The sequence below is a fragment of the Macaca fascicularis genome, chromosome 14 (genome assembly GCF_037993035.2).
Source record: "Macaca fascicularis isolate 582-1 chromosome 14, T2T-MFA8v1.1".
Classification (NCBI taxonomy): domain Eukaryota; kingdom Metazoa; phylum Chordata; class Mammalia; order Primates; family Cercopithecidae; genus Macaca; species Macaca fascicularis.
The window spans coordinates 74867013-74894165 of NC_088388.1; the positions used below are offsets into that span (position 1 = coordinate 74867013).

At 37.5% G+C, this 27153-nt stretch overlaps 1 protein-coding gene across 9 annotated transcripts in view; it reads left to right on the top strand.

Moving 5' to 3' along the window:
* UVRAG (UV radiation resistance associated) overlaps positions 1-27153 on the top strand; it is a 331075-nt gene that overhangs the window by 178879 nt on the left and 125043 nt on the right. For 6 of the 9 annotated variants that reach the window (XM_065528736.2, XM_065528738.2, XM_065528737.2 and 3 more), the window contains 4 exons: positions 12284-12368; positions 15899-15986; positions 17478-17538; positions 25437-25602. In XM_065528736.2, the coding sequence (XP_065384808.1) occupies positions 12284-12368; positions 15899-15986; positions 17478-17538; positions 25437-25602 (400 nt within the window). Of the gene's footprint in view, positions 1-12283; positions 12369-15898; positions 15987-17477; positions 17539-21559; positions 21736-25436; positions 25603-27153 lie in introns of all 9 variants that reach the window. The other 3 variants (XR_012423530.1, XR_012423531.1, XR_012423532.1) reach the window with 2 other exon arrangements.

Consider the following 27153-nt stretch of genomic DNA (forward strand, 5'->3'; position numbering starts at 1 on the left):
ATTCCCCTGGACTATTAGAATCCTCAGAAGGTTAGGATCTAATGTTGACACTCTGGTTCCTAACATAAATAGGAGAAAGAGTGCTGCTGCTGGCTTCACTCTTACTCCCATTGCGAATGTTTGTGGGCTGTGGGGGTTCGGCACTGGGGAGTGGGGAAGAGGGGATGGCTGGATACAGATAAACCACATTTATTTACTAGCATAACCTGGTCTAATTTTTGGGGACCTGTGTTCTTCATAGTGGTTGTGCTAGGTAACCAGATACATAATTATTCTTCAATATTCTATTCTAAACATACACTATTATATGCTTGTGTTGAACATTATTCTTGTACAGTTACATGAATGTACTATTTAATGAATCTTAAGCCAAGTTAAAACATTTTAGAAGCACCATAGTCACTGGTGTTTGGTCAGCGAAGGTAAAAAAAGGTATTTGTCTCTTGCATTTGCAGCTTTGATTTAGTTTGTTTGCTAGGGAGTAGTGAAATGATTTGCTAATACAAATATTACTAGTGGATTCTTACATATTGTGCCTGGCACTTGGTGCTTATCTAGGTACTTGGTTCTGAGTCCAAGAGCTCAGGTAGGATATAAAGTCAGTAATAGATCATATTTAATTGTGACTTTGCTACTGATTCTTCTGAATGTCCGCAAAGGAATTATTTACCGTCTGCATCTTTTTACACATCTGTTTAGTAAGGATAGCTGCTAATAATAGTGACATAGGAATTAATTTGTGTAAACAGTTGGAAGAAACCAGGTGCTTGTATTTTTGTCCATGAAAATTTATTGCAGCAGGGTGATTTATTGGCAAGTGCCAAAAAGACAATTTTTATCCATGCTGCTGACTTGCTGAGTGGTCACATAACTCTAAAGGGCCTCATTACTTCACACTCAGACGTTTTCCCTTCCTATCCCTCAAAGGCAGTGGTTCTCAACTTGTGGTCTACAGCAACTTCCAGCTGGGTCATGAGCTGATCTTTTCAGTATTAATGTTTATTAGTGTATATATTTTCATTTCTGGAAGGTATTAGTAGTTTAACTTAGGATGTTTAATAAAAACCAGATTTCCCCTCAGTAACTCAAGCCAAGTAATCTTCCCATTAATGAATTCTGTGTTGCTTTACAGGGTCTTTTGTCCTGACACAACCACCAAATCTTTGAAAAGCAACACTATCAATATTAGTTTGCTGGAAACTTAGCTAAAAAAAAATGGTATGAAATGTTGGTTTTAAGGAAATGTGTTCAGTATAATGTAGATTTCTTATTGTATTAGTCCATTTTTGCATCACTATAAAGAAATACCTGATGCTGAGTAATTTATAAAGAAAAGAAATTTAATTGGCTTGTGGTTCTGCAGGCTGTACAGGAAGCATGATGCCAACATCTGCTCCTGGTGAGGCCTCAGGAAGCTCACGGTCATGGTGGAGGGGGATGCCAATGCAGGCGTATTGCGTGGTGAAAGTGGAAGTGAGGGGGGCGGGAGAATTGCCATACTCTTTTAGACAACCAGGTGTCCTGTGAACTACCAAAGCAAGAACTCACTATCACCAACGGGATGGCGTTAAGCCATTTGTGAGGGATCCACCCCCATGTTCCAGTACTTCTCAGTAGTCCTCCCCTGCAACATTGAGGATCACATTTCAACACGAGATTTGGAGGAGCACACATCCAGATCATATCACCTATAAACAAATGTTGATTAAAACCCAAGAATACTTCAGTGGTGCCTGGGAAGTGGTATTAACTTTATAAAAGGAGAGTTCTCCAATCTTTGTGGGAAGAAGCTACTTTTAATACAGTTACTTTCTTGATAGTAAGGATAACCATACAGTTAAAAAGTGCTTATACAAAAGTTCTTATATTTGATCCTTAAAGAATCTCTGAAAGCTAAGTAGGGCAGATGTTACCCTCATTGTATATGTGAGGTACTGGGAAGTTAAGTGACTTGGCCAGGAACACACAGACAATTAGGAGCAAAGTTGAGATGTGGACCCAAATTCAACACAGATTTCAACTCTAAATTCTTTGCTTTTCTCAGTATTCTGTACTACCTAAAACTTTGTAAAACATTCATTTGAGTCCCACATAAATCACATGAAGTAGAAAACTTTTATTGAAATCCTGTAACATGCAGATATTTTAGTTTTGGTATATTATTAATTCTTAAAATAGTCTTAAGATATAATTTTTACCTCCTTTTCCCAAATCAGGAAAAGATTTGAGAGCTGAGAGACACTTTCCTGAGGTCCCAATTAAGTGACAGATTCCAATTCAAACATTGGTTTATCTTGCTCCAAAGCCTGTCTTGTTTCCACTAAACAAAACGTCATTACTGCTTTCTCTAGTATATGTCCAGGTCAACTCACAGTTTGCTGTTTTTCTGTTTGGCCTGTGAGGTGTTAGCTAGAGAACTTTGTTTTGCTTTATTCCTTTTTATTACAGTATGACTGAAGTGAATTTTCTCCAAAGATTTCTTTGATTTGGGTCTGCCATTTTCCAAGTTTGTCCTTAGACAGGTCATTCAACGTTTTGAGCTTATTTCCTCTGCATAAACAAAACAAAACAAAAAATTCTGAATTATACAGTCAAGATTTCTTTCAGCTCTATTAAGATTTTGGTTATCTCAGAAAGGTAGGACTGGTGGGAATGATGGTGATCTGTTCACCTTTTTTTATGCATCTCTTTATTGTTGTTATTATTATAAGTTTAATGCTGATGATATATTTTCCAGCATTTTATAAAAGTTTTTTTTTTTTTTTTTTAAATATCTTTGACCCAGGTGTGTCTATGACTGTTGCCTGTTTAATACTGAAAAGCCATTTGGTGGGAATGACCTGTTAGAGTTCTGTAACTAGCCATACTTTTCTCCTATTTTACTTTGGCAATTAAGAGCAAAAACAAACACATTATTTTGGTGACATAGTGAATAGGAGAGGTCAGATATGTCAGATTTTGTTGCTCAGATTTGGGGAAAGAAATTACTCTTGGTAATTTCAGTGAATAAAAAGTTGTTGCCAAAATATTTTATGTGAAGTTCCCATCAGTTGTGATTGTTTCTTATTGTCATTTTGAAAAAACAAAACAACAGCAACAACAAAAAAAGAGTCATTAAGGTGACCTACATATGTAGTTTGTTCTATTTAATTAGCTTCTGCCTGGTTGGTAAATTACTGTTTTCCTTTTGGTCTGCATCTCAGATAAAAGAAGAATCACATGGTATATTTAAATTGATACTTTAATTTCTATCAGAAGGTCATAAATTTCTATTTGAAGTTGTAAATACATTATTAAGTCTTATATAACAATTTTTTCCTTTTCTTAGATCATACAGTTACTTATGAAAAGTTATTTCTCAGTTTTTAAACTCAAAATATATTTATTTGAAATGATGACAAAATGTAAATTTTATTAGTTTATATGTATTCTGATTTTTTAAATAACCATCTGACAGAAATTCTTAAATAGACTTCTTCAAAGTTATTAATATCTGACTTTCAAAAAAATGTCTGGACCTGAGGACAGATTCTCCCTAGGATTTATGCTATTAGCAATAAAAGCCAGACAACTTGTGGCAGGGGTAGTTTGGGGAAGAGGCAAGTAAATATGAGCCCTAAGCAAACTTCTGATTTTATTTCAATTTCCATGTAAGTAATTTATTCCAATTAATGTCTTATTTGGTTGTAGGAACGGCAGACTGTCAGATTTTAATCTCTCTTTTTTTCCCATGGAAGGTATAGATGTGTAGAAATATGCCACCTGACACAATTGTATATTGGTTTGTCATAATTTTTTCTCCACTTACTCGCAAAATGCACTGGAAGTAATGTTTACAAAAAAAAAAAAATTACATTTAGGTGGTTGAACATAGAAGTAAAAAGAGAGCATATGACTTATAAAGGAAGTAGAAAGAGCACTGATTTTTATTTTTCTGCATATATGCCCATGTCAATTCATTTATTCATCATTTGTGGAACACTTACAAAGAACCAGACATTGCAATTAGAGTCAACTTGGCGGGTGTGATAAATATGTAACAGAAGTATATAGAGGGTACTGTAGGAACACAGAATATAAACATATGAAAATCAGAACAGCAGGTAAAGGAGGTGACACACTGAGCCTAGAAGAGTATACAGTATTGTTCTAACTAGGGGTAGAAGGTGAGACCTTCCAGGTAAAGGGAACAGTTTGTACAGAGGCATGGAAGTAGCTTAGGGAATTGTGAGCAATTCCAGTAAAGCTTATTGGGGACGGGCACAAGAATGCAAATGTTAAAAATGAAACTCTCCCCATTTTACAGATGAGGAAAATGAAGTTCAGAGTTGAAACGTGTCTAGAGTCTTGAATGTAGCACGGGTAGAATTTCAACCTAGATCTTTCTGATTCATAAGTCCATGGGCTTTCTAAAGACAGTTCACTGCCTTCCATAGGATCTGCTTATTGTTCTTAAGAACTAATATTAGCTCTGACCTCAGCTGTCAAGCCAATTGTATAGAGGTATGAAAGGTATCGTTTGTTTTACATTGCCTGTTAATAACGAAGCCTATCAGTTCTATAGGGGAGAAATAAAAATACTCTCTTAGCACTAAATGCAGAGAATAATTTAGTTTCTTATGTGCAAGATATTAAGTATCATAATGAAATAAAGTCACTTGTAATTTTGCAAAAGTTACAGCAAGAAATATCTGTTAACCCTTGAGAAAGGCAGCATCATAAATCATAGTACAGAAAAGGCATTTCTTTTTTTTTTTTTTTTTTTCTTTTTTTTTTTTTTTGAGACGGAGTCTCGCTCTGTCGCCCAGGCTGGAGTGCAGTGGCGCGATCTCGGCTCACTGCAAGCTCCGCCTCCCGGGTTCACGCCATTCTCCTGCCTCAGCCTCCCGAGTAGCTGGGACTACAGGCGCCCACAACCGCGCCCGGCTAATTTTTTTTTTTTTATATTTTTAGTAGAGACGGGGTTTCACCGTGGTCTCGATCTCCTGACCTTGTGATCCGCCCGCCTCGGCCTCCCAAAGTGCTGGGATTACAGGCGTGAGCCACCGCGCCCGGCCCAGAAAAGGCATTTCTGCAGGGAGGGAAGCTAAAGTACTCCAAGTATATTGCTTTTTGGTCATCTGACTTAATGTAGAAAACCCAGAAGAATGACAATTTATTGGTTTTAACTGTAATTTTGACAGGAGCTGGCCATTGGCCAGTCTCAGACCAAACTCTGGTGAGAGAGAACCAAGAGTTTGTGTTTTGTTTTGTTGCGGGAAGCAAGATTCATAGTCCTTAGCTATTATATTTATAGGAGCCGACATTGACATTTTGCTATTAAAATTATATTGCCTGACTTGTTTTCTTGCTTAACAGAGAGGCTATCTGATTTAACAGAGTAGAACATTGATATATGCCTCGACAGGGCCAAAGCAGTTTCGGAAGATGGTAAACCAAGCTCCGGCATTTGTGTTCCCTCTTTCCCAATGACCTATTGATGTGATAATAAATATACATGTATAAAGAATGAAACCATGGTGCTGGTGGAAACAAAAGAGGATGTCATTGGAATAGCAAAGGTTTTGGCACAGTTCTCAAAGATACAAAGTAAATAGGACTGTTTTGATGAATAAACTAAAGCAGAGAAAAACTGCAGCCTAGAACACAAATAGAAACAGCTGCAGGTAGGGTTCCTGATAGAACCATCAGAGGCTTCAAGCTTGGAATTTGCCAGTATTGAGATCAAGAATTTACTAGAGCAATAATCAGGGTAGTTGAGCCTGTTGGCCCATTCTCCTCCTTGTGTGCATTTGGAGCAACTTTCTATAACATTTGCTATAGCTGCTTTCTAAACATAATGGATTCTTGACCTGGTTAGGTCCCATGATGTAAGTGTTTGACATGGTAGAAAGTCTCAGTAGAACCTAAAACGACTGGACTTTTATAGCCAACCCAGAGGAAAACATGAAAGACAACTCTACTCAGGAGTGAAATACCTACCCAAAATAAAATCCCAATGTGAAGCTCCCTTTGACAGTTACAGTAATTCAAAGTAAAAGTATACCTTCTCCCAGCATATATACCCAGAAGGGAAGCCTAATTGTCAACAGGACCAGCTCACTTATACTAATGGCACTAAGGGGTGAGGGCTTTTATGGAAATAAATCTCATAGCTCCGAAGGAAACCTATGCCAGTTGTCTATACTAATCAGTCTAATCACTTATTCATGGGTTTGAAAGGAGCATTAAGGATCGTCAGATATTTGAGGAAAACAGCATGAATGAGACCAAGTTGAATAAACAGAATAACTGACCCAAAATAAACAGACAATACAAGAAATGGGGAACTTTAAAAAAAATCAAATTAATATCCTCAGATTTTCCTTTCAGCCTCTGCCTAAGATGTAGGTGGAAGGAGTTTCACTTCTACCCTAAGAATAAAGAAAAAAAAAAACACTGGATAATGTACAAAGTCATAACTTTTCCTAAATCCATCAGAAAACTAGGATCTCAAGGCAACCAAGTAGCTTGAGTATAAGGAAAGACAGACAGCCTCCAAGGAGAGATGGGTTGTAAGCACTGATTACTAATGGCAGAGCATGGGAAGAAGTGGGGCTGCTATGTAATAATTGAGCTAAAGCTTTTAACAAATCGTTACTGACCAAGTGTGGACTAATAAGGCAGATTTTACCAGCTTTCAGTTTCTTCCGCATAGACCTCTATTGGAGCTTCACAAGAAAGATTGAGGACAGGTTAGGAAATCTTTGTTCTTCTGCAGGTAATATGTCTTTTTTCTATGGCTGCCTTGGATATTTTCTCTTCATTTCTGGTTTTCAGTAGTTTGAATATGATGGTCTAGGGGTGTGGTGGAGCAAGAAGGAGGGAGGAAGGGAATATGTGTGTTTTCAGGTGGATTACCTGAGGTCAGGAGTTCGAGACCAGCATGGCCAACATGGTGAAACCCCATTTCTACTAAAAATATAAAAATTATCCAGACATGGTGACAGGTGCCTGTAATCCCAGCTACTGGGGAGGCTGAGGCAGGAGACTAGCTTGAACCCAGGAGGCGGAGGTTTCAGTGAGCTGAGGTGGCACCACTGCACTCCAGCCTGGGTGACAGAGTGAGACTCTGCCTCAGAAAAAAAAAAAAAAGAAAGAAAGGAAAAAATAGACGATCAACTTTCTAAAGCAAAAATAATGGTGTTTGTGGGATTATAGCATACATAAAGTAAAACATGAAGAATTTGAAAACTGGGAAATGGAAGAATTGAAAGTATACTTTTTTCAGTTTTTTTTTTTTTTTTTTTTGAGATAGAGTCTTATTCTGTTACCCAGGCTGGAGTGCAGTGGTGCCATCTCGGCTCACTGCAGCCTCCGCCCCCTGGGTTCAAGTGATTTTCCTGCCTCAGCCTCCTGAGTAGCTGGGATTAACAGGTGCACATCACCACACCTAGCTAATTTTTGTATTTTTGGTAGAGATGGAGTTTCATCATGGTGGTCAGGCTGGTCTTGAACTCCTGACCTCATGATCTGCCCGCCTCGGCCTCTCAAAGTGCTGGGATTACAGGTGTGAGCCACTGTGCCCAGCCATATTTTTAGTTTTTTTAATGCTCTATGTGAGGTGGTATAATATTACAAGTTGAATATTTCTAATCAGAAAATCTGAAATCCAAAATATTCCAAAATTTAAAACTTTTTGGGTGCCAACATGATGCTCAAAGGAAATGCTCTTTGGAGCATTTCAGATTTCAGATTTTGGAGTTTAAGGTTGTTGAACCAGTATGTATAATGCAAATATTCCAAAATCTGAAAAAAAATTAAATCTAAAACACCTCCCATCCCAAGCATTTTGGATAAGGTATGCTCAACCTGTTTTTGAAGGTAGACTATGCTTAATTAAAGATATATTTTGTGAATTCCTGGGCAGCCAGTAAACATTTTTAAAGAGATTAAAACATAAGCCAATAGTGAAGAAAAATGAAATTACTAAAAAATAATCCAATAGCATTTAAAAAGAGAGAGAGAAAGGAACAAAGAAGAGATGGAACATACTGAAAACAGCTAGCAAAATGGTAGATTTTAATCATAGCAATTTTTATATTAGGTGTAAGTAGTCTGAATATTCTAGTTACAAAAGAGATTGTCCAGATTTGATTTACAACAAAACAAAAACAAGACCCAAATAAATACTGTCTACAAGAAATCCACTTTGAATATAAAGGTAGATATATCACCAGGTGTGGTGGCTCACATGTGTAGTTCTAGCACTTTGGAAGGCCAAAGCAGGAGGATTGCTTGAAGCCAGGAGTTCGAGACCAGCCTGGGCAACATAGTGAGACTCCATCAACACACACACACACAAAATTAAAAATTCACCAGGCATGATGCATGCACCTGTATTCCTAGCTACTTAGGAGGCTGAGACAGGAGGAGTGCTTAAGTCCAGGAGTTGGAGGCTGCAGTGAGCTAAGATTACACCACTGCACACTGCACCATAGCCTGGGCAACAGAGTGAGACCCTGTCTCTTAAAAAAAAAAAAAAGGAAAAAAAGAAAAAAGATAGATTAAAAATTAAAGGATGGAAAAAGGTGTACCATGTAAATAACAGTCAAAATAAAACTGTAGTGTCTATATTAATATCTCAGTCAAAATAAAACTGTAGTGTCTATATTAATATCTGGCAAAGTAGACTTCAAAACAAGGATTATTACCTGGAATAAAGAGAGATATTACATCTTGGTGAAGAGGTCAGTTCACCAAAAGACATAACAATTCTAAATAAGTGTGAACATAGCAATATTGTTTTAATATAGATAAAGCAAAAATTGATAGAACTGAAAGGAGAAATAAGCAAATGCACAGTTATAGTTAGAAACCACAACACTCATCCTCAGTGATAAAGATAAATAGAGACAAAATCAGTTAAAAGACATATCAATTTTCTTGACCTAATTGATAGCATACCACTCCACTGAACACTAGCAGAATATGCATTTCTTTCAAGTGTACATGGAACATTCAGTTAGACCACATTTGGTACCATAAAACAAACAAATACAAAATAATTAAAATCATACAAAGTATGTTTTCTCACCAAAACAGAGTGAACTACCAGTTACTAACAGAAAATATCTAGAAAATTCCAAATATTTCTCAATTACACAATATATATATTATAAACCATGGGTCAAAGAAGAAATCACAAGAAAATTGGAAAGTATTTTGAAATGAATGAAAATGAAAATACAGCATTTGAAGTTTGAGGTAAATTTATAGCATTTGATGCCAATATTAGAAAAGAACATCTCCAATCAATAATGTAAGCTTGTATCTTAACAAATTAGAAAAGAAGAGCAAATTAAACCCAAGTCAAATCGAAGGAAGGAAATAATAAAGGCCAATAATCAGTAAAATTGAAAACTGAAAGAGTAGAGGATGTCAGTGAAACCACAAGGTAGTTCCTTGAAAAGATCGCTAAAATTGATAAACCTGTAGCCATATTAACTAAGTAAAAAGAGAGAAAATACAAATTATCAATATCAGGAATGAGAGGGGACAGCACTACAGATCCTACAGAAATTAAGATTGTAATGTAGTATTTTAAAAAACATGATGGTAACATCTCACAAGGACTCTAATGAGGCAGGTTGAAGAGAGTCCCACTGGCTGAATCTGGGATCACTTAAGCACCAAATAATTATGTACAGTAATAAGTTACAAATCATTGAAAAATAAAAAGGAATTAATGATTCTGTACTGATAAGGGATAGTTAATAGAGAAGACAGGGGACTCCTGCTTAGAGAAGAATGCTGAGTGCTGACTGATAATTATGGAGGAATTACTGAAGTTGGAATATTATTTTTCAGCATTTGTAGTAAAGATTAATTTAAACAGAAACTATTAAGCTCATTCTAGGGAGAGATTTACATGAGAAGCAGGATGTGTGCATGCTCTTAAACATGGACATCATTGCTTCCAGATATGATACCCTTAGAAGGACACATCATCAGTCATGTAGTATTCAGGTTGGTAATATAAAACCTGAACAACCCTTGTAGAGCTTGAGTATACCATTGCCTCAGTATAATTACTTATTTCGAAGTGACTTTTAGAATTTAGGTTGAGTTTTCTGAAGTATCTTCAAATACTTAATTCTTCTCTATCTGACCCTAAATAACCCAAACTGCTTCAGTTTTATTCCAGAGCCCACTCTTGTGGAACCAATAAGCTGTATTACCTTTCATAGAGAAATGAATGTGATGTGTTACATTTTAACCTATTCGTTAGCTGGTTAGGATATTTTTTAAAATTTCCTTTTTACCACATTGCAAGGAATTTTCTTTTCTTTTCTTTTCTTTTCTTTTTTTTTTTTTTTTTTTTGAGACGGAGTCTCGCTCTGTCGCCCAGGCTGGAGTGCGGTGGCCGGATCTCTGCTCACTGCAAGCTCCGCCTCCCGGGTTCACGCCATTCTCCGGCCTCAGCCTCCCGAGTAGCTGGGACTACAGGCACCCGCCACCTCGCCCGGCTAGTTTTTTGTATTTTTTAGTAGAGACAGGGTTTCACCGTGTTAGCCAGGATGGTCTTGATCTCGTGACCTCGTGATCCGCCCATCTCGGCCTCCCAAAGTGCTGGGATTACAGGCTTGAGCCACCGCCCCCGGCCAAGGAATTTTCTTGAGGGGAGGTCATGTAACAACATATTTTAGAGTCTTCTGAACTGAGGAGGGGGACACTTATTTGTGTTTTGAAGCCCAGATCTGTCTTTGGTCCCTATTTGTGGTCTTGTTAACACTGTTTGAGTTGAGGCAGCCTAATTTATCTGGGATGAAGAATGATATGGCACATTTCTCTAGTGGTAGAAGAATTCATATATTTTCTGATGAAGTATGTGGGGGTAGAGGGTGTCAACCTAAAGGTCTTAAAAAATCACTAAGGTGAAGATTTGGGAAGAAGTTATATTGTGGGCTGAAAAGTTGTGTTCCTTGGTTAAATTCTTTTGGGGTTAGAGTTCCCAACTTACTGGTCTTCATAGCACGTTGAAGGAGAAGAGAAGCGTGCTTAAATATATTGGGAAGGCCGGGCACTGTAGCTCACACCTGTAATCCTAGCTCTTTGGGAGGCCATGGCAGGCAGCTCACAGCTTGAGCTCAGGAGTTCAACATCAACCTGGACAACATGGTGACCCTATCTCTACAAAAAATACAAAAATTAGTTGGGCACTGTGACATGTGCCTGTTGTCCCAGCTACTCAGGAGGCTGAGGCAGGAGGATCACCTCAGATTGGGGAAGTTCAGGCTGCATTTAGCTCTGGTCATGCCACTGTATTCCAGCTTGGGCAACAGAGAGAAACCCTGTCTTAAAAAAAAAAAAAGGAGAATTGAGGTATGAGGGTATTATTTAAAATGTGAAATATTCCTGTAATTCACATTCATGCAGTTAAATTTTATACAGCTCTAACTCAGGTTATCTGTCATCCTGTAAAAATAGTTGAAAAATCAAAATACACATTTCCTATACACTATGATTTTCACTAAAATACTGATTTTTGGGCGGGGGGGGGGGTTGTGTGGAGACAGAGTCGCATTCTGTTTCCCAGGCTGGAATGCAGTGTCACAATCTTGGCTCACTGCAACCTCCACCTCCCAAGTTCAAGCAATTTCCAGCTAATTTTTGTATTTTCAGTAGAGATGGGGTTTCACCATGTTAGCCAGGCTGGTCTTGAACTCCTGACCTCAAGTGATCTGCCAGCCTTGGCCTCCCAAAGTGCTGGGATTACAGGCATGAGCCACCGTGCCCGGCCTAAAGTAATGATATATATGAGGAAGATGACAGTTCATAAAAACTACTTACATTTATCAACTATACTTTAGTAGTCAAAATACAGGTACTTTTTTACTCTTTTTTAAAATATACTTTCAGTAATGTTATTCTGTAGCATTTTTGATTGGAAAGGAATTAACCACTCATTTTTTTAAAGTGAAGTCTGAATTTTGGTATCTTATCAATTGCTGACCATCTTTCTCAGTCAGTAATTGAGAAATATCTATAGGCAGAGAGTCTTAGGCGTATACTCTTAGGCTCCTGCCAGAGGCTGGACTTGTGTGAAAATTGGACCAATAGGGAAGTTTATTCTAGCTCCTCTCCCCAGAAGATCTCTGTACTCAACCCACTTTCCCTAACTCTTTTTATTTCCCTCTCACAGTCAGGGATTTGGCTTGGCCTCTTTGGTTGTGATTGGGAGGCCGAGGCAGGCAGTAATCCTATGTTACATATGGAATTGTCTCCTTCCTTTTCTTTTTAGGAAGTGCATTTTCAGCTGAGCATCTCAAACTTCAACTCCAGAAGGAATCCCTAAATGAGCTGAGGAAGGAGTGCACTGCGAAAAGGTAAGTGCACACTGAGAAGAACTGCTGGGAGTGTGGAGTTTACTGTGAGGATAGATTTGAAAAAGTAGCATTCTTTAAAACTGCTGGTATTAATTTATAGTCCATATACCTCAGTAACACATTTGTTTATTCAACACATATTCATTAATTAGGCACCTACTCTGTGTCATGCACTGTGCCAGAGGTTAGTTATGAAAGCTCCTAGTATGTAGTTATAATCAGAAACATGAACACTATCTGAGTTTCTCAGGCCACAGTATCATGGTTTAATGTTTGAATTTCTTCCTCCTGTCTTCTACATGCAGTTTAGCTTATAGGTTTTTTTTTCAATAATTTTTTCAGATTTACTCCTGCTTGTCGTTAGCTCGTTTGAATTACTTCAGCAACTTGATTACCTCTCTAACATCAGTCTTCATTTTTCCAGATTTTCCAGGTTCTGCATGCTACTATCAGAACTCTCCTCTTAAAATACCATTTTTACCTCATTTTTTGTCTTCTTTTTTTTAAAACTTGGAGAAACATTTCATTCATTCATTCATTCATTCATTGATTCATAGACAGGGTCTCACTGTGTCACCCATAGACAGGGTCTCACTGTGTCACCCAGGCTTGAGTGCAGTGGTACAGTCATAGCTCACTATGGCCTCAAACTTCTGGCCTCAAGTGATCCTCCACCTCAACCTCCGAAAGTGCTGGGATTACAGGTGTGAGCCATCATGCCTGACATTTTTATCTTCTTAATATGGTGATCCTTTTGCTTAACTTTCAAATATCCTTTAATAAATTGGCACTATGCAACTGTAGTTAATTTTAGTCGCTCTCCCAAAATTCATTTAACAAATGCCAATCATTTTTCTCTTCATTTTTTCCAACATTTGCTTAATTCATTGGTGCCTCGGTTGCTTTGCTCATCTTCACTTGCTTTTGCTGGAAAGTCCATCCATCTTGCACTTTTCTTCAAAAAAGTTTAGTAGCACTTGGGGATTTGAAAATGCTAGACCGGCCCGGCACGGTGGCTCACGCTTGTAATCCCAGCACTTTGGGAGGCCGAGGCAGGCAGATCATGAGGTCAGGAGATCGAGACCATCCTGGCTAACACAGTGAAACCCTCTCTCTACTAAAAATACAAAAAATTAGCCAGGCATGGTGGCAGGCACGGATAGTCCCAGCTACTTGGGAGGCTGAGGCAGGAGAATGGTGTGAGCCGGGGGGGCGGAGCTTGCAGTGAGCCAATCGCGCCACTGCACTCCAGCCTGGACGACAGAGGGAGACTCTGTCTCAAAAACAAATAAATAAAATAAAATAAAATAAAAAAAGTGCTAGACCTAGAGAATACCATAGAGAGTATCTATTCTAATTCTCTCAATTTGCAGATAGGAAGGCAATGCTCTGGTAAGTTACTGTTTGTCCAACTCACTAGCAAAGCCAGGACTAAATCCCATTATGTCATCAGTGCTGTTTTAGATAAGAAAAATACCAGTGATTTTAGTACTGTTACACACCATTCAATCCAACGCTTTTGACATTAGATTCTTCAGCACACACTCACTGTATGTCTTATAATTTAATTCAGTTCTCACTCTGTCTTCCCGCAAATAGTATCAGATCCCACAGAATTAAGGACTCATTCCCACAAGACTGCCTCACCACATCAGATGCCAGTTGGCAAGCCCCAGGTTGTGACCTGTGGTTCTGATTGACCTGCTTTAAATAGAGGTTCCCACAACCCACTCCTTGGATTCGATTAATTTGCTAGAGCAGCTCACAGAACTCAGAGACACATTTACTTAACCCTTACTGGTTTATTATAGAGGACATTACAAAAGATACAGATGAACAAGATGGAAGAGATGCACAGGGCAAGGTATTGGGGAGGGAGCATGGAGCTTCCAGGTCCTGTCTGTGCACATCAGTCTCTAGACACCGCCAGTCTGGAAGCTTATTAAATCTTGTTGTGCAAGAGTTTGCATAGGTCTCGATCTCTAGCCCTCTTCTCAGAGTTTGGTGGGTGGGGAAGAAAGTCCATCCTTCTAATCTCTTGGTCTTTCTAGTGACCAGTTCCATCCTGAGGCTGTCTAGGAGCCCCTGCCTTAACACATCTTATTAGCATAAACTCTGGTGTGATCAAAAGGGGCTCATAATGAATAGCAAAAGACACTCTTATCGTTCAGGAAATTCCAAGGGATTTTAGGTGCTCCGTGATAAGAACCAGGGACAAAGACCATATATATGTCATGTTATACCACAGTGCTCTTTGCATTATACTATAGGTTTTTTACACTCTGACCTACAGTTTCTCCGAAATTCCTTTTGTTCTTAAATTCTTGACACAGTTGATCAGGCAACTTACTTTACAGGTATTTTACCTATTGGTCATGTTTCTTAAGTAGTGCAAGAGAAGAGCTGGTGCCAGGCACAGTGTCTCATGCCTGTGATCCCAGCACTTTGGGAGGCTGAGACGGGCAGATAGCTTGAGCCTAGGAGTTTGAGACCAGCCTGGGCAACATGGTGAAGCTCTGTCTCTGCAAAAAATACGAAAATTAGCTAGGCATGGTTGAGCGCACCTGTAGTCCCAGCTTCTCAGGAAGCTGAGGTGGGAGGATCACCTGAGCCTGGGAAGGTTGAGGCTGCAATGAGCCAAGATTATGCCACTACTCCAGCCTGAGTGACAGAGTGAGACCCCGTCTCAAAAAAAAAAAAAAAAAAAAGAGAAGGGTAATTTCATGCTATAGCTTTTTATTTGTTATTTTTAACTTTTTTTCTCACAGTCCAACGTGTTGGTTTTTGAGGTAATTCTAATACGTAATTTTGAGTGAAATATAGAACACTTTTTGAGGAAATACCATCCAGATCTCTCTTGAAATCAAATTGGCCTCATTAAATTAACTGTGAAATCTTGGTCAGATTACTCAGACTCTCCAAATATTGTTTCCTTTTTTATAAATAGATATAAATAATATTAACCTACTAGAGTTGTTATAATAACTACATAAGGCCATTTGTACCCTTTACATTTCTTTTTTTTCAAAGACAGTGTCTTGCTCTGGTGCCTAGGCTGGAGTGCAGTGGCATGATCAGGGCTCGCTGCAGCTTCAACCTCCTAGGCCCCAGCAGTCCTCCTACATCAACCTCCCAGGTAGCTGGGACCACAGGCATATGCTACCAAGCCAAGCTAATTTTTTTATTTTTATAGAGATGGGATCTCCCTATATTGCCCAGGCTGGTCTTGAACTCCTGGGCCTCCCAAAGTGCTAGGATTATGGGAGTGAGCCACCACTCCCAGCCCCCTTTACATTTCTTAGCATGGTACTAATCATACAGAGTAGCACTCAGTGTATAGTTAGCTTAATTGATATTGTTTGGAGATAGGTCAAGACTTACGGTAACTATTATTTATGCTTCTACTTCAGAGTTTCTGTGGCCTGTTACAGACGGCATAATCTTTCTTTGCATTAATTGTATGGAAATAAATGTTACAAAGCATGCAAGCATATATTTTTTAATAAATGTGTTTTTTCTTTCCTCATTAGAGAACTCTTTTTGAAGACTAATGCTCAGTTGACAATTCGTTGCAGGCAATTACTCTCTGAGCTTTCCTACATTTACCCTATTGATTTGGTAAGTTTCAAATTTTCTGAAAATATTTTTCTTTTTGAAAAGATGATTTCTGTGTGAAATTTCCTCTCAATGAAAAAAATCATTGCTCTAGGCTTAATCTATGCTCTTATCATGATTCATTCAGGAGCTAATGTCTGTTTAAATCATAGATTTAGACTTGTTTGGTCTTAGGTTCTACTACTTCATTTATATCACTTTGGTGGTGGGATGCATTCATCATCTGAAAGACTGCCAAATTATTTTGGTTACTTTAGGATCTTTTTACTTAACCACATTATCCATTATCACCATTTCTTCCTTTTTTTTTTTTTTTTTTTTTGAGACAGAGTCTCGCTCTGTTGCCTAGGCTGGAGTGCAGTGATGTGATCTCGGCTCATTGCAAGCTCCGCCTCCCGGATTCATGCCATTCTCCTGCCTCAGCCTCCCGAGTAGCTGGGGCTACAGGTGCCCGCCACCATGCCCAGCTAATTTTTTTTTTTAGACGGAGTCTCTCTCTGTCGCCAGGCTGGAGTGCAGTGGCATGATCCTGGCTCACTGCAACCTCTGACTCCCTGGTTTGAGTGATTCTCCTGCCTCAGCCTCCTGAGTAGGTAGGATTATAGGCATATGCCACCACATGCAGCTAATTTTTGTATTTTTAGTAGAGCCGGGGTTTCACCATGTTGGCCAGGATGGTCTTGTGATCCGTCTGCCTCGGCCTCCCAAAGGGCTGGGATTATGGATATGAGCCACAGCGCCCGGCCAATTTTTTTGTACTTTTAGTAGAGACGGAGTTTCACTGTGTTAGCCAGGATGGTCTCGATCTCCTGACCTTGTGATCCACCCGCCTCGGCTTCCCAAAGTGCTGGGATTACAGGTGTGAGCCATGGCACCTGGCCCATTATCATCATTTATGACACATGTGTAAATATATGTGTATTGCTTTAAAAATATGATTGATAATTTTCATGTATTAGTGTTACTTAAGATATTCCTGGGTTAACTGTCAGGCTATTAGGGTTTTGAGCCTAGTTTCTTAGAAGGAGTGAAAAAAGGAAAACTTTAATAAAATTGATTAGAATTATTTTTCAGAGAAATAAATCTGCTAAATTTGATAGTTTTCTTTTTAATGACAAGTTACTTAAAAGACTAATTTTCAGAGAAGAATGCTAATAGGATTTGAGTTTGCTTATAGAATTTTATTAAACTATTTATATATGTGAATGAACCAAGGATATTTTTATGATGATAATTTTACATGGCTTTTTCCTTGGGCATAATGTCTTAAATGTTATTATAGAAAATGTCAAGTATATGTAAATGTAGGGAGAGAGTAGAATGAATCATCATGTACTTATCATCCAGCTTCAACAATTATGATAATACTTGGAATTTAGAACAGTGTTTTAAGTCAGCACAAACCTGCTGACTTAGAGTTTGTTTGAGATTTGACATTTGACTTAGTGGTTGTTTGCTTTATTTATTAATTTTATTCTTTAATTAAATTCACAGAATGAACATAAGGATTACTTTGTATGTGGTGTCAAGTTGCCTAATTCTGAGGACTTCCAAGGTATTTTATTTTTTATTTTGAAGATTTGGTATATATTAATATATGGAAATAGAATATCTTGAAATGCTCTTTGCCTAGCACTTTATCCAAAAGAATTTTTGGACCTTCTGTCCTTTCCCAATTGCAAGTATGTATGTCAGACTCCTTGATAGGAGATAGAATGTTAGTTCTGATCATAGAAAAATAATTACTGAACTTTATATTAGAAATTTAAAAGAAAATAGTTTTTAAATGGGCTTTAAGCAAATTAGGCGGTAGGGTTCTTAAGAATACAAATAATTGCCCTTCCTTTTGGTTCGATTTTAATGAAAAATTTGTGTGTGTTTGGGAGCAGAGGAACAGCAAACAAAATCTGTTCTGTTACTATTTAGAAAGTCATATTACTGCTGACCTGAAAAGTATTTGAAAATTTAATTTTGTGAAGTTTCCATTACCACAGGCTTAATTTGTTATACTACCATTTTTCTTATCTTTTAACTGAAAATAAATAAATTACATTAAAAGTATTATAGAATATGATCCTTAGTAATTTCTATATTTTAAAATCTTTTGCTTTTCCTACTCACTTTGCAAATATTCCAAAGAATTTATTTTCTTTGGCATATCAGTGATTATTTTTATTGTTAGCAAAGTGGGTTCTTTTCCCTTAGGCTAAACAATGCTTTGAGGCCTACTGAATATCTTTATAGATTATTCCCAAAGCCAGCATATTATCTACTTGAGAAGTTACCGAAGAAGAAGAGAGCGTTGCTAGTTTTGATCAGGACTTTCGTTTTCCTATAAAGAAGCTGTTGTTATTGGTGATCATTTAACATCTAAGAGGGTTTTGTTACCCCGTTGGGCCCTTACTTGTAAGTACTTTGGACATGATAAAAGGAGAGTGATAAACCAGGAGCTGGAAAACCTATGTTCAAGTCCTGATTGCCCTTCTATAAACCATGTAATTTGGAACAAGTTGTGTAACCTTTGAGTTGATTTCCTAATTGATTGAATGAACTATTAATTTATGCCCTACCTGTCTTATATGATTGTTGTGAAAAATTAAGTGAGATATACCAGTAGCTATAAATACATAAGATTTTGCCTAATCTTTAATACTCACGAAAACAAACAAAGGGATCCTATAAGGAAAATTGTATTCAGTAACTTGCTTGAGACCACAAAGCCAGGTAATAATATAGCTGGGATTTGTCTGGTTTCCATTTCATAGTGCTCCCTCAGATATCTGTAAGACACTCATAGAAATGTGTTTTGATGTTAATTTTAGGCAAAGTTGTGGTGTCTTGAAGCCCATGGTGCATCATTTTCCTCATTTATTCATTTAGTAAACATATTGAGTACTTTTGTCCCGTACCAGTTTGCTGGGATACAGAACATCATTCATTGAAAAAAATGTTCATTGAACATCTAAATGCCAGGCACTGTGCCTTTGAGGATACAATGATGCAGAAAGTAAACATGTTTTCTCCTTCCATGGAGCTTATTGGGGGAGACAGCCAATAAACAAGAAAATAAGTAACTAGCAAGTATTTAATAGAGGAATATGCTATCCCAGAGAATGGAAGAAACGGCTTTAGATAAAGCAGTCAGAGAAGACCTCTCTAAGGAGAAGTATAAAATTGAAGGCTAAAAGGAGCCAACTATGCTGCAGCTGGGGGAAGAGCATTTCTGGGAGACGCGTCAGCAAGTACAAAGGTGATGATGAAGGAGGAATGGGCTTGGCATCTCTCAAAAAACTCAGAGTTGGGGGAATGTGAGAAAAGACTTGTATTTTGGATAAATCATGTAATCTTTCAGCTTAATTTCTTATAAAATAAGATACCTATATCTGTAATTTCTTGTGATGATTGAATGAAATAACATTTGAAAAGGCTTTTCATATAGGAGGTACTCAATAAATATAATCGGAATTAGTTGCAAAAGAGAGAGGAAGGAAGGACAGAAAAGACCAGACGTGTGCAGCTGGAGCATAGTGAGCGAGGGAAGAGCTACTTTAGAGGAGGTAGGGGACGGCAGCCAGGGCCTTGAGGTCACGGTAAGGAGTTGGTATTTAATTCTCAAGAAAGTAGGAAATGCCTGAGGGACTTCAAGAAGTGGAATGGCATGAGCTGAGTTAGGCTTTTGAAAGTCACTCTGGCTGCTAAATACAGAATGATTTGAAGGGGGCAGTCAGGGAAACAGGAATATCAGGAGTGGTGGTCTGATTACTCTGAGATGTGTCTTGATTCTATTTTGTTTTCTTTGAAATTCCTTCTCTCCTAGTTTTTCATAGCTTTTATAGTTATCTACACTTAGCATGCCCAACAAGCCGAATACAGTCTCCCTACCCTTTAATTAGTGTAGCTTTTTAGTGCAATTGTTGAAAAACAAAATGTGAGATAAAATGAAATAAATGTTTCATTTTACTCTAAGGTCCTGTTCATTCGCCATCACCCTTAGGAATCAGAAATTTTAAGAAGCACATGCAGTAATACTGGACTTTAAAAATCTTATGTTGGCCAGGCGCAGTGGCTCATGCCTATAGTTCTAGCAGTTTGGGAGGCCGAAGTGTGCAGATCATTTGAGGTCAGGAGTTTGAGATCAGCCTGACCAACATAGTGAAACCCTGTTTCTACTAAAAATACAAAAAATTAGCTGGGTGTGGTGGCATACTCCTGTAATCTCAGCTACTTGGGAGGCTGAGGCACAAGAATCGCTTGAACCCAGAGGCGAAGGTTGCAATGAGCTGAGATTGTGCCACTGCACTTAGCCTGAGCGACAGAGCGAGACTCTGTCTAAAAACAAAAGCAAAAACAAAAAATCTCATGTTAGTATCCTGCAAGGCACTTCCGTTCTGTGTATGTTATCCACTGTGCCAGGTGTTGAGGATGTAAGAGATGGTTAAGACATTGATCCTGCCTCAGTGAGATTATAGTCCAGTTGAGGATACCAGATTTGTAATCCAGACAATCAATAAGTATTTATTGAATTCATACTCTGTGTCAGGCACTTAGAAGTTTATAGCAGGTACATGGTACTCAAAAAAGTGAGAATAATCACTTCTATCAGGAGGGGATCAGGAAAACTTACAGAGAAGATGATTTCAGTGTCTTAAGAAATAAAATGATGTTTTCCAGTAGAAAAAAGAGTAAGAAGACATTTTAGGCTGGTAGAAATATAGTAACATAGGCTGGGCATGGTGGCTCATGCCTGTAATCCTAGCACTTTGGGAGACCGAGGTGGGAGGACTGCTGGCGACCAGGAGTTTGAGGCTGTAGTGAGCTATGATTATGCCACTGCACTCCAGTCTGGGTGACAGAGTGAGAACCCATTTCAACATAGAAAATAAAAAAGGGAAAGAAATATAATAACATGGAACATCATGATGTTCTCACATTTACCCTAATTCTCACAACTGTGAGAATTAATTCCATCTGTGAGGAAAGAAATTTACTCTAATTGAAAAAAAAAAAAAGAAAAGAAAAGAAAAAGAAAATGGAAGCTCAGAGAGATTAATTTTTTTCAAGGAGTCTTATTAACCAGTGATAAACCTAAGATTATTCCTGGTCTGCCTGATTCTAAGATTGGTGTAATTCCTGCCACAATGCAGTTTTCTTCCTTGCTTTGAATAATACCCTCTTTAAACCTGTGACAACTTTTTAGTATTCTATAGCAGCTGCTTTCTGGGAGAGCCTCTAGTGAAGGAACTCCAAGCTGGTTATTCTGTGATATTCATGAGACTTTGCTGGGATAGCCTTTACGCTGCATGGGGTGATACTGTTTGGAAAACTCCATCGTAGTGCTCCAACATTATTGTGCTTTTCTAAATGGGTAAGTTACTACTGCAGTATGCCAAGGAGACCTGGACACAGTGGGAGAAAATTGTCCAGTGAAGGGTGTTCATCTCAGTTCCACTGACTGAGACATTTAGCCTGAAAAAAAATGTTTGTGTGCGTGTGTGTGTTTAAGTAATCCATAACACGAGAGCCTTTTGTGGTAATGAGACCCAGATTTCCTTCTGTGTCTGTATCCCTTTATGCAGGCATGATTTCTTGGAAAGGAGAGTCCATATGTCAAACAGTGTCTCATTGAGAACATGGAATGATTCCATAGATGCTGTGGCAGTGATTAGAGTCTTAAATATTTTGTCCTGTCTGGATCAGTGGGTGCTTGGTTCCTTAACAAATCAGCTGCCTCAGTGATTGGGAAGGCAGGATGGTAAGAGCTTTTAGATCACTTATTGTACTTGGATGCATTTGAATATTAATAGTTTGTCCAACATATAAATCAAAGGAACATTTGAATTAATTTATAATGTTGTCATGGCCATTGTGTGTTTGTGGAATTTGTTGTCATTAAAAGTATACAAAAGCTGCAGCCTTGAGTGGTTACCTACATTTTAAAAATAAACCAGGAATATTTATTATGAGGAAACTGTGGGTTTTTATTTTATTTTCAAGCCCCTTAAAACTTTGTTGGAATTAGCATCTTTTTCACATACCTGAGTCTTAAGGTTCATTCTTGTTTCTCCCTGGACCCTCCACTCGTGCTCCAACTTCTCACTAACAAAACTATCGTCTGTGACCTTTTTAACCCCCAGAACAGCGTAAGGTACACAAACCTCTGCTCTGCCTTAGGTGTTAGGGACGTCATTAATGCTTACTGGAAAAGCACACCCCAGAGAGCTGGGTTTTGGCTGTTGCAGGTAAAAATCTTTCAGATCTTGCAATGCTGGAAACCTTAAACCTTTTGGTTTTTTAGCTAAAGTGATTGGCAACAGAATGTGACATCTGAGGTTGCATGGTCTGCAATAGCCATAATTAACCACATGAGCTCACATTTTCCCACTGGAGATTCAGTGGTCTTGGGGTGATGAAAGTGACTTCCCTACCAGGAGGTGGTTTTCCTTTTGAGGGTATTGGAATACCCTTGGGCCCTGTAATGCTTCACCCGTGGTCCTTTTAAAATGCTTTTTAATATAAAGCTTCAATATTGGAAATCTAACACCACAATGTTTAACACTGAGGCTGTGATGGAGCCCTGTGGCCTGGAATGGGAAACCTAGAATTTTTAATAGGTGGAGTGGGAAGACTTGTGGCAAGAATGGTGAGTGTGAATAACCTGAATCAAAGCTGATTTCCAATATTATTCAATTTTCAGTGTGTGCTATTTATTTTTGTTTTCTGTGTGTAGACTTCTCTTAGAGATGACTTTTTGTCTTTAAACAAAATTGTTTGTTCATTGGTGGGAGGTGATGTTAGAAAACCAACTTTTTGTTCTTTTAATAGAGATGTGGACGTAGTCTCGAAATACACAAATATAATTCTTTGGCAGTCCTCCTTTCATAATATGGGGAAAATGTAGATGCTTGAATGTTTAGCATTAGATAGATATTTTTCAAATATTCATTGTTTGCATCTGACCTGCTTGAAAGGCTAATCTAAGAGGCCTGCTGCTTTCTGGAAGTTTTCAGGTCCTCTTCTGTCAGATCATATGGGAAAGGAAAAGCTTTGTATAAAGCACATAGAGGAAAGTTGCAACTTAGCATAGTATTATCTGTCTTTGAATCCTCCTCCTCTTCTTCTTCTTTCCCTCTCCCTTCAAAAGGTTATTATTGAAGATCAAGTCCTTTTACTGACAGGAATATTTTAAATTTGATAAGACCTAATCTTTACGGAAAGCACAAGGCAGAATTCAGTGACCTGTGAAGAAACTCACAGTTCCAGCTGTGACTCCACACCTGTATAGATATTCTGGAGAATTGTGGACACAGTTCTCTCAGTTATTTCGTTACTCATAGTTTCTACCTATATGGCTTTGACCAAGCCATTTATACCACCTGGGTCTCATTTCTCTCTTCTCCAAGTTGGTAGCATCACACCCAGTGATTGCAAAAGTTTATCTTAGTTATATTATTGTATGATAATGAATTTATAATGTAACAAATATATAATGTAAAGTACTTTTAGTCCCTAAGGTAGTCTGATGTATGGGTTTCAGCAGAAGGAAAGCATTGTGGTAGTATTCAGGTACTTGGGTGGGACTGGGGCAAGAGGACATGGTCTCTAAAAATAATTAGGATTCTAGTTAGTTAGGGCATGACTCAGTAGTTGGTTGAAAATGACTGCTGTTTGATTTTTTTCCGTGAGTTTGTTTTAGAGAACAGACATTCCTTGAGAAGCCCATTTTCTGCAAGTCATCGAGGATTCTCAGACTTTTTATGTGTTCTTTGCTCTTACTAGAACACTGTGAAGAAACTAAGGTGGTACATGTGTGTCATATGCTTCGTACATTCCAGGCTCCCAAGTTAAAAAATTGTTATATACTGAGCACAGTGGCACACACCTGTAGTCCCAGTTACTTGGGAGGCTGAGGCATGAGGATTGCTTGAGCCCAGGAGTTTGAGGTCGGCCTGGGCAACATAGTGAGACCCCATCTTTTTTTAAAAAATAATTATTATTTTAATGTTTAACAATAAAGTTCTGAGACAGTACAGTAGACTGGTTAATGGTGGAGGATTGGGTGTCAAGCCAACCTGTTTACTAGCTCTATTACTTTGGAAAGATTTCTTAATCTCTGAGCCTTAGTTTCTTTATCTGTAAAAGGAATGAAATAGCATTTCAAAGGTCTTTAACATTATTAAGTGAATGAATGTCATATATAAAGTACCATAGACAGTTCTGGATGGAAAAAAGTATATATATAAAATGCATATATAAAAAGTTACCTATTTTTATAAGACTACCAAAGAAAAACCAATAGTCTGCTATGGTAGTTAAGGATAGAGAATTCACTGAGGAATGGATGGCTATAGTGGCACTTCTACCATAAGAAGGTAGTGCTTAGATAATTAAGTAGAAATAGAAAGAAGAATGCGAAAATGTTATTAGTAATTGAGGTTAAAGCCACCCTTAGAAGTCAGGGAATAGTCAAGCCATGGCCATTGTGATCATTTCAGCCCTTCTTCTCTAGCCAGATGGGATATTCCAGATTATGTGTTAAATGTTTTAGTGTATGAGTGCACACACATGTACTTGTGCACTTTTAGAAGCATTTAGGAATACTGTATACCAAGAAGATCCTGTTTCCTTCCTCTTGGGGGAAGTTTAAAACTTTCTGTTGTATTGCTCCCTGTTCTTAGCCCCTGAATCATCATTTCTCACTTGATAGATAGTGGCAGAAATCTGGATAAGTTTTAAAAATGTAATTATCTGTGGCTTTTTGAAAACTAGATGCTTATGTCTGATTATAAGATACCTGCATTTTTTCCTAGTAGTTACTTTCACCTATATTGCATAAATAGGGTGGTATATGAACAGTGTGTTTTTCACCTTTTGCTTTTGCTGTTTAAAACTTTTCCCCCTTAACCCATATTACACTTCATAGACTTATTTATGTAACACTGTCTTTTTCAATATCAAGAACATACCCCATAAGAATGATTATACTATTTCATTTCTCTTTAGAATTAATAATTTTGTAAAATAGTACAACTGTATTGCCTAGGAAATTGTTAATGAATAAAATGTATAACCACTGTATAGTGTGTTTGTTATGTTTAAACCTCTGAAGCTAATTTTCATTTCATGTAATAGACTCAAGTATTAATTCTCCCTGTAAAAATGCTGGGAAAGAAAGCAATGGTTATCTGCATATAGTAAGAGTTCTTGCTGTAAGGTATATATCAAATGTTAATCTCATCACATTAATTATTGGGAAATAGTTTAAAATACAGTTAGTAGATGAAGTTTCAAGTCTTGTTAATATGTTTACATTTGCATAACATTTATATAGTTTAGATAAGTGATATTTTATGTACCACATATTTTTATAAAATATTCTTTGAAAATGATTTATTGTCTTGTGGTTATTGATAAGGTAAATAGTTATTTTCTTTTCCTCTGCTTTTGAATTTACAGCAAAAGATGATGGAAGCATTGCTGTTGCCCTTGGTTACACTGCACATTTGGTCTCCATGATTTCCTTTTTCCTACAAGTGCCCCTCAGATATCCTATAATTCATAAGGGGTCTAGATCAACAATCAAAGACAATATCAATGACAAACTGACGGAAAAGGAGAGAGAGTAAGTGTATTTTTTAAAAAAATGATTTTAACATCAAGCCAGTATAAAACGTGGGGTATAATAAAATATATAAAATGTAACCTAAATTATGACAACTTTTATATAACCTTTGTAGAGTGCTCCATTTCATTTAAATCAAATGTAGTTGTTATATGAAACTAGTTATTCATATAAATTTTAATGACTCAACCCCTGAGCTTCCAAAAATTGCTAATGGTAGCAAATATTTACTTAAGTTTCATTTACTTTCTGCTTACTTTTGTGAGGATAAGTGTCAGATGATCTACAAATATTCACTTAGTACCTTTTGCCTGCCACTCAACAAGTAAAATGTTAAAAGATTTGTCAGAGATCTAACTAGGAAAAGATATAACGGCAGATTGAACATAGCTGAAAAGTGGATTAGTGAAATGGAAGATAGGTCAGTAGAAAATACTAGTGTCTAATATACATGTAATTTCAGGCACAGGGAGGCTAGAAAGATTGTGGGGTAAACACAAAATTTTAAGAGATAATGACTAAGAGTTTTCAAATTTAACAAAAGCCATGAAATTACAAATTCAAGAAGCACTAACAAAATGGAATGACAATAAAGAAAACATACTTGGGGAAATTAAACAGCTGAATATCAAAGATAAAGTGAAAATACTAAAAGCAACTAGAGAGAAAGACATGATAGCATGAAAAGATTGATAGTAAGACTAAGCTGATTTCTCAGCGGAACAACAGAAGCCAGATGGTGATGCGGTGACATTTTAAAATACTGAAAAAACGCAACTGTCCACTTAGAATTCTATACCCAGTGAAAATATTATTCAAAAGTACAGGCAAAATAAAGATATTTCAGACCATCAAAACTGAGAAGATGTATCCCAGCAGACCTACAGTAAAGGAAATACTAAAGGAAGAATAAAAATAATTTCAAACAGAAACATGGAAATACAGTATGGAACAAAGAATAAGAGAAAGGATAAAGATGTATATCTAAATTCATTTTGACTATAAATACTAATGTCTTCTTAAATATAACATGCATATACTTAATAATATATGTAGGTTTATAGTGCATGGTTCTAACACAAAAAGTAAAAAGGGTTGAGTGGGGTTAAAATGCTCTGTGATCTTAGCATTGTCTGGAAAATGGTAAAGGTACCAATTTATATCAGACTAATAAATCAAGTATGCATACTGTACTTTTCTTTTTTTGCCTTCAGCACTTTAAATGTGTAATACCACTCTCTCCTGTCCTGCTAGTCTTCCACTGTAAAGGCTGCTGCCAGATGAATTGGAGCTCCATTGTATGTTACTTGTTTCTTTTTTTTTAAAAAAATTAAATGATAGAGCTTTATTGTGAAAAACCATTTGATTGCTAATGTAATCCAATTATTTGGTTCCATTGTGTGTTTTTTTTGAGATAGAGTCTTGCTCTGTTGCCAGACTGGAGTGCAGTGGCGCAATCTTGGCTCACTGCAACCTTCACCTCCCGGGTTCAAGCAATTCTCCTGCCTCAGCCTCCCGAGTTGCTGGGAATACAGGTGTGCACCAGCACAC